Consider the following 13,533-nt stretch of genomic DNA (forward strand, 5'->3'; position numbering starts at 1 on the left):
TGTTCTGCCTTTAATTTTCTAAGTTCCTCCTTAGTTTGCCATCATATAGAAGAAGAACAACTAGAAAAAGAAATGATACTCTTGTACCCATGAGGCATTTCATAGCTTTGTATTTTTATCCCCAGTGACATAGAAGCTAATGGACCATTTCTAGTGGGGACAGTCAGAAGAGCCCTCTGCATGGGCACAAATCTGACAAAAGGGAGGCTCTCTGTCTACCAAGCAGAATGTGGGGCATATAATTGCTGCATTTTGCCACCAGCATTTGATTGCAGGTGGGGAAAATGGAATGTGAAGGCAGAGCTCCTCCCCACATGGCGCAGGTTTGGAAGTGATCACTACTTGTAGACGCCCTTTTGTGAACTTCAGGAAGGGGATCAGCTTGCTGAAACAGTCTCCTCATTGGCCTTCCTGCTCCTCCTCTGGCCCCCATCTGGTCTAGTGTCAACCCAGCAACCAGAGGGACCCCTTCACTCTATGGGTCAGATCCCATCCCTTCATCTTCAAAACCCTCCAGTGGCCCCCAGCTCACTCAGAGTAAAAGCTGACATCCTGCCAATGTCCTGTAAGGCCCTGCCTGATCTGGCCCCAGGTCTCATTCCCACATCTTCCAGTCACACTGGCCTCATTGTTATTCCTGGAAAACACCGGGCCTGGAATGCCCTTCGAGTTATCTACAATGGGGCTTCCCCTGGCCACTGCAGCACCTACCTGCAATCCTCATTAGTCTTTCCCTGCTCTTGCAGGCGTTTATCCTCTTCCAGCATGCTGAGTAGCTTTCTGACTTATTATGTTTATTGTTTGTGGTCTGTAGCAAGAATGTAAGCTGCATGCAAGTTGGGGCTTTTATCACTTTTGTTCATTGATATATCATAAGTGTCCGTAAGAGTGTCTTGCGTCTAGCAAGTGCTTGATATGTATTTGTTGGATGAATGAATGAATGGATGAATAAATGAACACGTACTCATGCAGGCTCCTAGCTCCCAGCAACCACAGCCATCTCCATGGGAAGAGCAACTGGCCAGGGTGCGAAATGGTGGGCAGTGGCTTGTTTCCAGAGCAGAAAACCTCCTGTTTGTGCCGTGCAGATGCAAACAGGCTTGCTTCTTTCTTCCAGTGCCAGTCTGAAAACGGACTGCAGATTTTGCTCATTAAGAAAAAAAAAAATTAAAAAACTCCAAAACTTCCAGTGCCTTTCACAGAACTTCAGGCCAAGCTAAACTGTCACATTTCAAGACATCTGCATTCTTGTCCTGTGTCCATCCATTAATGAGCTCGGAGGCTCTGAGAAAGACAATTAGCTTCACTGGGATCCAGTAAAATAAATGACAACTAATTTTCCTTCCAGCTTAAAAAAAATCTCAGCATTAGGAAAAAGGTGAAAACAAGTCAAGCCCTGCTTGACCACTCCTCTCCTTCCTCAACCAATGATTTGTAATATATATACCCAAATTTTAATAGTTCAGCCTAATAAGAAAACTATCCTGTCCGGCCCATCTCACAAAAGGAATGATATTAATAGTTATGTGTGACTCATCTGGAAATAGTTGTACTACCTCAGGTGATAAGCCAGAGGTGATTCCAAAGCCGTATTAATGCCTTCTTTTAATCTGGAGCCATAGCTCTGACCAAACCAAAAAATGCTTCTGCAGACAGTATCAAAATAGCTATCATTCTCCTCTTGTCATCTGCTGCAGCTTGAAGCAAGGCAAGGGTCATTGCTAAAATGCTAGATTCCTGGCAATATAAAAGTCCTTTGGGAACACAGAGATATTTAAACTTGTGCCATCTCATCATATCCTGCTGAACATGCAGGCCACAGGGAAACTGAACTCTCACAAGTACCTGTAGCAATTATTGGTTTGAACCAATAATAGTAGTAGTAATAATAATCATAATCATAATCATAATAATAGCAACCAAGTTTGTACCCATAATATCACTTTCATTCACAAAACAACTATTTTGTCAGCATCACATGCCCAGCCCCTTCCTAGAGCTGAGGAAGACACTGAGATGCAAAAGACACATTCCTTGTCCTCAGAGCCTGTCTATATGAGGAGCAAAGATAGCCCCATGAGAAGCAATTAAAAAAGACATGAAAAAAAGTTTCCAAAATTAAATTACTGAAATTACTACCCAGAAACAAATATCTTCAACATTATTGGCGTACATTATTCTAGACATCCCCGTCATGTTAACATATGTATATATATTTTTTCTTTTTTCTTTCTTTTTTTGACAAAAATGAAAATGTACTATATCTAATCATAGCCTCTAAAAAAGCTTTTAAAAACCCTTACTAGGGCTTCCCTGGTGGCACAGGGGTTGAGAATCTGCCTGCTAATGCAGGGGACATGGGTTCGAGCCCTGGTCTGGGAAGATCCCACATGCCGTGGAGCAACTAGGCCCGTGAGCCACAACTACTGAGCCTGCGCATCTGGAGCCTGTGCTCCGCAACAAGAGAGGTCACGATAGTGAGAGGCCCGCGCACCGCGATGAAGAGTGCCGCAACTAGAGAAAGCCCTTGCTTGAGAAAGCCCTTTCCGCTTGCCGCAACTAGAGAAAGCCCTCGCAAAGAAACGAAACCCAACACAGCCAAAAATAAATAAATAAATAAATAAAATTAAAAAAAAAAAAAACCCTTACTATAATTGTTCATGTTCATCCATTTGTAAACATAGATCTACATCATTTTAACTGGCTGAATATTGTCCCTTAATGGATTTACTTAAGTGATTCCCTATTAGTTAGCATCTACATATATTTTTATGTAGTTACCCAAATATTCATTTAGGGTACGTTCCTGTGTGTGAAAATACTGGGTCAAAAGTAAGGCATTTTCTTTGGGAGATTAAATATAGATATAGATACAGATATAGATATATCTGTGTGTGTGTGTGTGTGTGTGTGTGTGTGTGTTCCAACTGTCCTTGTGTAAAGTTGTACCAACATTCATTTCTATAAGCAGGGGGCGTGAATGTCCATTCTGAGTATATCATTAAAAAAAATCTTTGCCAATCTCCTGGATAAGAAGTGGTATCTAATTCTTGTTTTCTTTTGCATTTATATTGTCAGTAAGATTACACTTTAAAAACATCTTTATTGGTAATTGATATTTATTACTTTGTTAATTGCTGCCCTGTCTTAACTCAATCTTTCTATTAATCATTTCACATATTTTCTTATTGATTTATAAAAACTCTTCATCTCCAAAGGCTACTAAATTCCTTCTCATCATATATTTCTTAAATTAGCTATTTGCATTTTTTACTTTGATTATTGCATTTTTTGTATTTTATATATTGTAAAGAACTTACATTCAATATTAGATCCTGAATCTTTAATGACGGACATCAAAAAAGTCTTTAAAATATACCTGAATTCAATACCAGCTTTTTCTAAAATATACCTGAATACAACTATAACCATAGATCTACACACCTTTTAAACGTATTCAAATATTTTTTGAATTTTCATTTTTCACAGTAAAATCTTTTAAAAATTGTTATTAGTTTTTCATGTTTCCTTTTGTCCTTTATTTTATATTCATTATTTTATCTTTTACAGCAAAATTGTCTATTGCCAATTAGTTGTGTGGTGAAACTGCTTGTGGTGAAACTGCCTGCAGCAAAGATGTTTAAGCCAAAATACAGGACATGAGTTTACTTCTCTGTAAACCTTAGTTTTGTCATACAAAAAAATGAAGATAATAATAATGTCTACCTCAAAGAGCTGGAATAAATGATAAGATTCATAAAAAGCAAACAGCATGGTACCTAAAGTATAATAAAAACTCAATAAAGGTAGTCGTTAGTGGGAAAAAAAAACAGAGAACCTAACAATTAGCTTTAGGGACGGTCCACATTAAGGGATAGAAGATAGAGAGTTATTCAAGGAAATGGGAGAAAATGTCAAAAACACAATTTATGGATATCATGGAGTAAAGGATTTCAAAGAACAACTGAACTTAGTAATGAGGATAGAGAAATGCACTATTCAGTCCTGGGTGTTTTCTATGTAAGAAAAGCAAATTTGGGCAGCACTACATACCCAAAGTTGGTCATCCATGCCTGGTGGGTTCTTTTTGATAAAAGCACCATAGTATGTAGCAATATTCCGGTGATGAGAATATTTCTTCAACATGTTAATTTCTTGTTTGATTTCTTCCTCTTCATCCTATATTAGAACAATAAATATTGTCATGAAAATCCAGTGTCTTTAGTAGGATTCTGTTTTTCATCACCATCTATATCAACTATGCAATAATTTCTTTCTTAAGTTTTTTCTTCTGTGGTAACAAACAAGCATAATTACCATATAACTTGAGTTTCTTCCTTGACTACAAAGAAAAAATTTACAAGATAACACATTGGCAGTCCAAGGGGGTCTTCTGTTTGTACAGCAAACCAATATAGCAGGCAACCTGCTAGGAAAAAAAAAAAAATTCCTCATCCTTTCACCTGGAAGAGATTAAGGTAGACAAGCTATTAAGATGAAACTCACTCTAGGCCTCTGGGTACTATGTCCATCAAGTACCTATCACTGATCATACCTGGTATAGGGAAGATGAAGAAAAGTGAAAAGAAAAAAAATACAGGCTCTTCGATTTAAGATTTGTTAGGTTCATTTTCTTTGAAGTCTCCTTTTATTGAAGTCCCTGATGGAAGATGATGAAAGTCAGATGGGAAAGGGAGCAAGGGTAAGTTCCCTCCATCTGAGGATGTTCACAAAGCTGGAGTACTCATCTCACCTTCAGGAAAGTACACATGAAAAGAAAGGGGGCATGTGGTAGTGCCACGAATGTGAAAAGAAAGAACCCTCCTACAGAGTAAGTTTCCTAATTCAGATTTCACTCATTCCCAGTTTCAATTTGGAGTCCACTAACTTGGGCCTTTTCAAGAGAACCTGACATCACTGGTGAAGAGTGTGTGTGTCCTCCCATAATTTTTTTTTTAAATATTTATTTATGTATTTGGCTGCGCCGGGCCTTAGTTGTGGCACGCGGGATCTAGTTCCCTGATCAGGGATTGAACCCGGGCCCCCTGCACTGGAAGTGTGGAGTCTTAACCACTGGACCACCAGGGAAGTCCCTCATAATTTCACTTTGAAGTGTACACATCAATTGGACTTTTACATAGTATTTTATTCTTGAGGTTGGTGGAAAATATTTCTAGCCCAGGAAAACTGTTTTAGATGCAGCAGTAAGAATCTCTGAGTGTAAGATGTTACGTGGCCATTACCTGAAAGACCATTCACGGTGTGTCCCTGTCTGTACCCTCACCTCCTCCAGCTACTTGGTGTCTACGTTGCTGGGCCCTTCTGTGGTCTCCCATGAATGCCTTCTTTCCCCTTCCTCTTCTTCACATAATTTCTACTCATCCTTCCTGACCGAGTTTAATGGACACTCTTGAGGAATGTTTTCCCTAATTCTCTCGGGTAATGTCAAGTCTCCCCACTATATCTTGTCCACCCCCAAACCTGCACACACATTTGTTGGTACTAGAACAGAGGTATGGGTCATACTGTGTCATAATTGCCCTTTTACTTGACTCCCTTCTCCATGGATTGCAAGCGCCCGTCTGCCTTCAGATCTCAGTTCCAGGATCCCTTCCCCAGCAAAGTTCTCTGATCTGCCTGCCTGTGGTTCTAGCCCCAGGGATCGTCACGTGTCTCTTCCTTTGCAGCACCTACCAGAACGGCAATCCACATTTATCTATCTAAACATTTGATTGAAGCCTCTCTTCCCTGTCAATCCATAAAAACTATCAACACAGGGATCCTGCCTGCTTTTGCTCTTTATAAATAACATCCTAGCATCAAGCAAAATGCCTGTGAATAAATATGAATAAAAGAATGAATACCTACAAAAGTTCCAACCACTTACAGCAGCATTCCTTACAGCTTGAAAGGAACTGGTAAAAATAAGAGGAGGAGAGTGGTGAAATGCTGACATTTGCTGACCACACAAAAATAAGTTTTAGTAAAAAGCAATGGAGGTTTGCAAACCTAGGAGAACGGAGTATGTTACGTATGACGTGGCTTAACTAAGTCAAAGACTAGGTAGTCTCAAAATAGAATGTATGCTTGGGATGCTGAGCTAAGAGGAAGCACGTGGCCTTAACAAAGGAGGGGAGTAGAGGAGTGAGGGGCTGGGATGCGGGGGGAGGGGATGGCACATGCTGACCAAAGAAATCTTCCCTGCGGCTATCAGAGACTGCCTACGCCTCCACTGCAGGCCTAAGGAGAGATTGACCTTCACAGTCCTTCAACTTGTTGCAGGGTCCTGCAGCAGGCCTCCAAATGTCTGACGATTGTGCATATTAGCTATTTTAAACCCACCACGCGGGGCCTGATAATCGTGGATGAATATAGGATGTGAGCAGATGTACTTTAGGGAAGCCTAGATAAAAGGGGAGAAAACAAACCTGAGGGTTTCTGGGGCAGTCTGGCATCTGCTTTCGATTAAAGAGGCAAGCACATGAGACAGTAAAACACCCGTCATTTTCCAGCGGCAGCCGGACAGACTCAGCTTGGGTCATTCTTAGTGAGAAGCGGGGCTGGTTCTACAAGTATTTGCTGCCTGCCTCAGGTTCTCAATGGGATGGTGGCTGATGCAGGAGAAAGAGAGGAGGAAAAAGTGCCTAAAAAAGCTCACCATATCATTCAGGAAACAAGAACTTATGAAACAGTTAAATAACAGTGTGATTCAGTATATAATTAAATCCAAAATAAATAGTACTGGAGACCAGAATGAAGTCAGCAGGTTCTCCATGGCTTTGCAAAGGTAAACTGAGGCAACATGGTAATGAAGAAAGCATATGCATTAAGTCAGGAAAATGAGGGGTGGCAGGTGGGGTGCATGTTCGGCTTGAGCTCCACTACTTTCTGGCTGCATGATGTCAGGAAAGTAACCTACCTTTTGGAGCCTAATTTTTCTCATCTATAAGGAGATACAGATTTTATAATAGTATCAATATTATTATATGTCCCAATCTTCTGTGAAAATTAAATGAAGTATGTGAAAGTTATAAAATATAATACAAAATAAACATTATTATTAATCTTCTCAACCAATAAATAAATAACAAAGGTAGGAGAGGGCAGGAATGTAAGTAACTTGAGTTTTAGGTTTAAATTGTTTAAATTCCAAACACAGTTATGGAACCACTGTGGATCACGGTTACGTAAATCTAGTATATAACCTTGATCTTGATCTTATATGACCTTGTAAGTGAGCGTGAAATTTATCAGGCCTTCAGGGCTACTGTTTATCCAGATTTCAAGACTAGTGCAATGATGGCCGTAAGTTACTCAGTGAAACTGAAAGGGAGGCACTTATTATAACCATAAGAACACATTTAACCCCTTCATAAGCAGTCCAACCTCTTACAATACGGCTCATTGAAGGAGATGGGTTACGATGCTTTCAAAAGGACAAAACAACAACTGAGGCTAGAATTAGATTACAAAGTTATAAGAAGCTTATCTTCTGTTTTGTAAATGGATTATTCTTATGTCTTGAGAATTGAGCACAGGGGTCAAGCTCACTGGGAAACTAATGACCACTGGGTCACAATGAAAAACAAAGTAATGGTACCAAATTGTCACAAATGTTAAAAGGGAGTAATTTTAATAAGCTAAGTCCAATACTCTAGGAAGAACCATTATTTCAATCAGAAGGCTTCAAAATCTTGTCCAAGCTGACTTATGTAAAGTCAGGCATGGCCATTTAAACTCTCCGAATGTCAGTTTTTTTCACCTGTAAATGGGAAAAAGAATACCTATCAAAGTCACCTCCTAAGGCTTAGAAATGATTAAGTGCTTATGTAAGCACAGCTTTATTATCAACATAAAGAAGATTGTTTTTTCTCAAGATGACGAGAATCTATTTACTGCTTACTATTTGTGGTAGACTAAAAGGAAAAACGGCCCGATATGTGGCAGCCCCCCAACATGAAGAGGTGGAGTCCATTTCCTCTGCTTGTCTCTGGGTTTGGCCATGTGATTTGCTTTGGCCAATGGGACATTAGGAAATGCGACGCAGCAGAGACTTGAAAAGTATTTGTGTGTAGGGGTGGACTTCTCTCACTGCTTGCAGAGAACACTTCTTTGTGAAAAACGAGAACCAGCCTCCTGGAAGATGATAGAACAGGTGAAGAGACACTGCTTTTCAAATGCAAGGAAACGGATGATCCCAGACAATGCTTTCAAGCCACCGACCACCTCTGATGACTATATGATGATCACAACCGTGGTCATAAAATATAGCCAAAGCCAACCTTATGTAATGTTTTGTCCCAGAGGTTGTATGTGTATTATCTCATTTAATATTCAAAACAGCTCTATGAAGTACATGTTTTTAATGATCCCATTGAACAAATAAGGAAAATGAGTTTCAGAGAGTTTATTCCTATTTTAAATGTTAGAGCTAAGATCCAAAGGCAAGATTCGTCTGACTTCAAAGTCAGTGCTCTTAATTCTAAACTGAAAACTCCTAGACAGAAGAAAGGCAATTACCTACGGTGATAAACCCAAAGCTGCTAAATCATGAAAGGAGAGTTTAGGAGCACCTTAAGCCAGGGCTGAAGAGAAACCTGCCTTTGGTCCTCCAATTAAAGGAGCTTGTTAGCACACACTAATATTTGCTTATGAATGATTCCAGGGGATAAAGGAGGGATTTTAAGTTGCATATTTATTACACAGGAGAATATACTTTAAGCACCTACGATACAGTAGGATTTAAAAACGGAATTCACGAGACACTTCATATTAGTGTGCTCTATAACAAAGGGTTTGCCCAACGTTCAGCTCTCAATCCATGGAAGAGGAATAAACCTGTGTAATTCTTACAACAATCCAAGGGACTGGTCAGTTTGAACTCGCAAGGAAGTATGAGGTGTAGAGACTCATAAATGCAACTACACCCTGGATGTTCGGACACTGGCTAGAACCACTTCTGCCCCTGCTCACCTGTCCTGCTCTCCACAGTGGTTGCTGGCATTAGGCAGGTTTTTGTGTTAACACGTCTACCATTTTCACCTTTGTTGCTGACTGAATGTGACAAAAAATTGAAGACAAGTTATTGTTAAAGAATCATAGACATTAGAATTTGTAGGGATTACTAACATCTTCTAAAATGTGATCTAAAAAAAAAATTTAATAATTTGTAGCACTAAAATCCCTTTCTCCAACAGAAATTTTATTCAGGATGCCAATATACAGCCTCAATAAAAACTAGACTTTTAAAATCAGTAAACATTTATTCTTATAAATTAAACTATTATATGTAGTACACACAGCTATATTTAAAATGGATAACCAACAAGGACCTACTGTAGGGCACAGGGAATTCTACTCAGTATTATGTAACAACCTAAATGGGAAAAGAATTTGAAAAAGAATAGATACTTGTATATTTATAACTGTATCACTTTGCTGTACACCCAAAACTAACACAACATTGTTAATCAACTATACTCCAATATAAAATAGTTTAAAAAAAAAGAAACAAAGGGTGACTAAACTCTTAAAAAAATTAAACTATGTAATATCTAGATATAAAGTTAATCAATGACAACAAAGGGGTTATTTTAGTGAAGACAAATTTAGAATTTTTGAAAGAAAAAGTCACATATCAGCTTCAATATCTTATTAATTTTCAGTTCTGTTTTGGTTCCAAAGGATAGAGAAAATCTACATTTCCTGAGATGGGTAACTGTAAGTGGTAACAATTACTCTTAAAAAGCATGCCTTAAAATTTCAGTGGAAAATTCATACTGAATGACATTCTGCACATGAACGGAGTAACCCAGATTACAAATTGAAAAGTTGCTGTTTTCTTTTATTTTTTAATTTTAATTTTTAATTTTAATTTTTAATTTAATTTTAATTTTTATTTTTATTGAAGTACAGTTGACTTATAATGTATTAATTTCTGCTGTACAGCAAAGTGATTCAGTTATGCATATATGTACATATTCTTTTCCATTATGGTTTATCACTGGATATTGAATAGAGTTCCCTGTGTTGTACAGTAGGACCTTGTTGTTTATCCTTCCTATATATAATAGTTTGCATCTGCTAATCCCAAACTCCCAATCCATTCCTCCCCCACCCTCACTCCCCCTTGAGAAGCTGCAATTTTCTAGTCTGTTCAAAGTTGGTATAGAACATTGAGTTTGAGGGTTTTTAAAAAAAATCAGTTTATTAAATATTAAAATATATGAAACATTAAATGAGAGTTAAGCATGTATGGATCCTCTAAAATTATCTCAAGGTGGGTAAGCACCTGCAAACTATATATTTACAGGTCTAGGGAAACAGGTCTAGCATGATTCAACGAGTTGCCTAAGCCCATATTTCTTCATTGCAGCACTGATAGAACTTGGGTCTTTGCCACAGCATACTGCAAGCGGCACTTGGATTTGTTGTATATGTTAACCCTAAACTAAATGGATTCATTCAATAAATATTTATCTGCTACTCTACCCCAGGCACAATGCTAAATAATAATAATAATAATATAGTACAGTCGTCCCTCAGTATCCATAAGGGATTGGTTCCAGGATCCTCCATGGATACCAAAATCCACAGATGTTTAAGTCCCTTATGTAAAGTAGCATAGTACAGTCGGCCTGCCATATCTGTGGGTTACACATCCTCAGATTCAACTAACACTGTGAACACAGAGGGCCGAGTGTAATACAACAATGGACATAAAACATTCAAGCTCTTCCACAATGAAACTTACTATAGTCTCGTGGAGAACACAAATGGAAATCAAAGAATGATACAGATACATGCAAAATTACTAACTTGAGAGGTATGGGTAGCTGATGTTATTAGGGGCATTAGGGGAAAGAGCCGAAAAATCCAAGTGTGAGCTGAATTTTAAAAGCCATGCGGGAGGTTACCCAGTTAGGGGAAAGAAAAAGTATAATGTGATGTGACTGAGGAGGGATTGGTTTCCTGGCAGAGAAACAGTGATTACCAAGGCCCTGTAGCTGGACAGGGTAGGGCATATTGTCTCCTATGGGAATCGTCGGTGCCACGGAGAGAAAATGAAAAATGTCTACAAGAGATGTCGTAATAGTAACAATGTGCACTAAACACTGTGTTCTACATATGGGTCTCAAATGCTTTATTTTATTATTTATTTATTTATTTATTTATTTATTTTTGGCTGTGTTGGGTCTTCATTGCTGCGTGCGGGCTTTTCTCTAGTTGCAGCGAGCGGGGGCTACTCTTTGTTGCGGTGCGCGGGCTTCTCATTGCGGTGGCTTCTCTTGTTGCAAAGCTCGGGCTCTAGGCGTGCGGGCTTCAGTAGCTGTGGTGTGCAGGCTTAGTAGTTGTGGCTTGTGGGCTCTATAGAGGCACAGGCTCAGTAACTGTGGAGTACAGGCTTAGTTGCTCCGTGGCATGTGGGATCTTCCCAGACCAGGGATGGAACCCAAGTCCCCTGCATTGGCAGGAGAATTCTTAACCACTGCACCACCAGGGAAGTCCCTCAAATGCTTTATAAATGACTATATTTCCTTCTCACACTAAGTGTATGAGAGAAGTAATATTATCCATATTTATACATGTGGAATAAGGGGAGGTTAAGCAACATGCCCGGGGTAAGAGAGACAGGAAGTGTCATAACTAGGGTAAACCCAGATGAGTGACAGTTTGCAGTGCTCTTCTTTACCACTAGGCTAACCTGCTCTCTCTTCAGTAGGAAGTAGTATCCCTTAGAGAAGCAGACAACACGAGGGTGACATGCATCCTTCTCACACCCAAGCCTGCATGGATGTATGACTCCCAAGAGGAGTATGAATCTTAAAAATAGGTTTTAACCCTACGAATGTTGTCATTCATTTAAAATCTATGATAAATGAGACAGCTTTTGCAGCAACATGGATGGACCTAGAGATTATCATACTAAGTGAAGTCAGAAAGAGAAAGACAAATATTGCTTATATGTGGAATCTAAAATATGATACAAATGAACCTATCTAAGAAACAGAAACAATCACAGACATAGAGAACAGACCTGTGGTTGCTAGGGTCGGGGGGTGGGGGAGGGTTGGGAGTTTGGGGAGTCTGGAATTAGCAGATGCAAACTATTATGTATAGGATGGATAAACAACAAGGTCCTACTTGTCCTACTTGCACAAGGAACTATATTCAATATCCTGTGATAAACCAAAATGGAAAAGAACATGAAACGATATATATATATGTGTATACATATATATATATATATATAACTGAATCACTTTCCAGAACAGCAGAAATGAACACAATATTGTAAAACAACTGTATTTCAATAAAATTAAAATAAATAAATAAATGAGATGGCTCACATCCTCAAGAATCCTCCACCTACAATTCAGGTAACAGCCCACAGGAATCGGAATGGGTCGTCTTTTCTGACGGCATTAACAGTGTAAATGATAATGTCTTCCCTTTTGTCTTTGGTGACTGGAAAAAATAACTTATCAAATTCCCTGTGGCTTGTAATTTGGATCTGTTTTTTCTTCATCTGGCTTTCTAGTCTTTATATTTTCTCTGCTCTCTCGTTTTTACAAATATAATATCATTTTGTATAGCATCTACTATGTGCCAGGTCCTAGGTCAGCAGGCTCTGCAGGAGGTACCAAGATGGATAATGCACAGTTCCTGTTCTGGGCTCCTTAAAGTCAGCAGGCTTTAAACGAGAAAGAGAGGACTCTTCATAAAAGGAAAACTAAAGGTGAGCTTCACGTCATTCAGAAAGCCAACGTATTGATGAGGAGGTCAAGCCTCGAAAGAGCTCAACAAGAGGGAACCAAGTAAAGTCAAAAGAGGGACATAAACGTGAGATGGCAAAGATGTGCTGGTATGAAAAGGAGACCCCCCACTGTCCATGATTGAGGAACTTGGTAACAAATCTGGATTTGAATGGCCTGCTTAATGATTCCAGGCACCCCAACCTCTGTGGGCCAATCTCCTTACCTTCATGCATCTCGATTCCACTAGGGGGATAAAAGAACTAATTATAGTTTTGATCAAATACTTTGAGGTACACAAATGAAAGGCACTACTAAAAACAAACCATCACAATGGAAAAACACTTCTAACAACTAGTGCACCTAAGTGTTCACCTTCATTAGTGTGGGGAATAGACAGGAGTCCCCAGGTCCATTTTTTGCTCTTAAGCAATCTCTGTAGCATGCAGGCATACACATACTGCAAGGCCACCCACTCAGCACGCATGCACACGTGCAGAGACCCAGACACACATAAGCCACCAAAAGGGGTGTAATCAGTATGTAAGGAGAAATGCTGAAGTGTGCATGGAGTAAGCAGCTCAGCTTGTTCATTTTTAGAACTTAGAAGCTTTCCAAGTTCTACGTGCTGTACAACACACAGAATTGAGACACTGGAAATAGCCCCAAAGGTGGAGGGCTTTATGGAGACAAAAAAAAATCTGTTTATCTTTTCTCTGTTAAAAGTTCTCATCATGTGCTTTATCTGACCGGTCTTTCCGCTAACTTTATCTACTTG

At 39.2% G+C, this 13,533-nt stretch overlaps 1 protein-coding gene across 4 annotated transcripts in view; it reads right to left on the reverse strand.

The window, feature by feature from the left end:
• TNIK (TRAF2 and NCK interacting kinase) overlaps nucleotides 1–13,533 on the reverse strand; it is a 406,211-nt gene that overhangs the window by 143,901 nt on the left and 248,777 nt on the right. For all 4 annotated transcript variants that reach the window (XM_082458916.1, XM_082458915.1, XM_082458918.1 and 1 more), the window contains exon 4: nucleotides 4,054–4,179. In XM_082458916.1, the coding sequence (XP_082315042.1) occupies nucleotides 4,054–4,179 (126 nt within the window). The remainder of the gene's footprint in view (nucleotides 1–4,053; nucleotides 4,180–13,533) is intronic.

The sequence above is a fragment of the Balaenoptera physalus genome (assembly GCF_965194825.1).
Source record: "Balaenoptera physalus genome assembly, chromosome: 4".
In the NCBI taxonomy this organism is placed as follows: domain Eukaryota; kingdom Metazoa; phylum Chordata; class Mammalia; order Artiodactyla; family Balaenopteridae; genus Balaenoptera; species Balaenoptera physalus.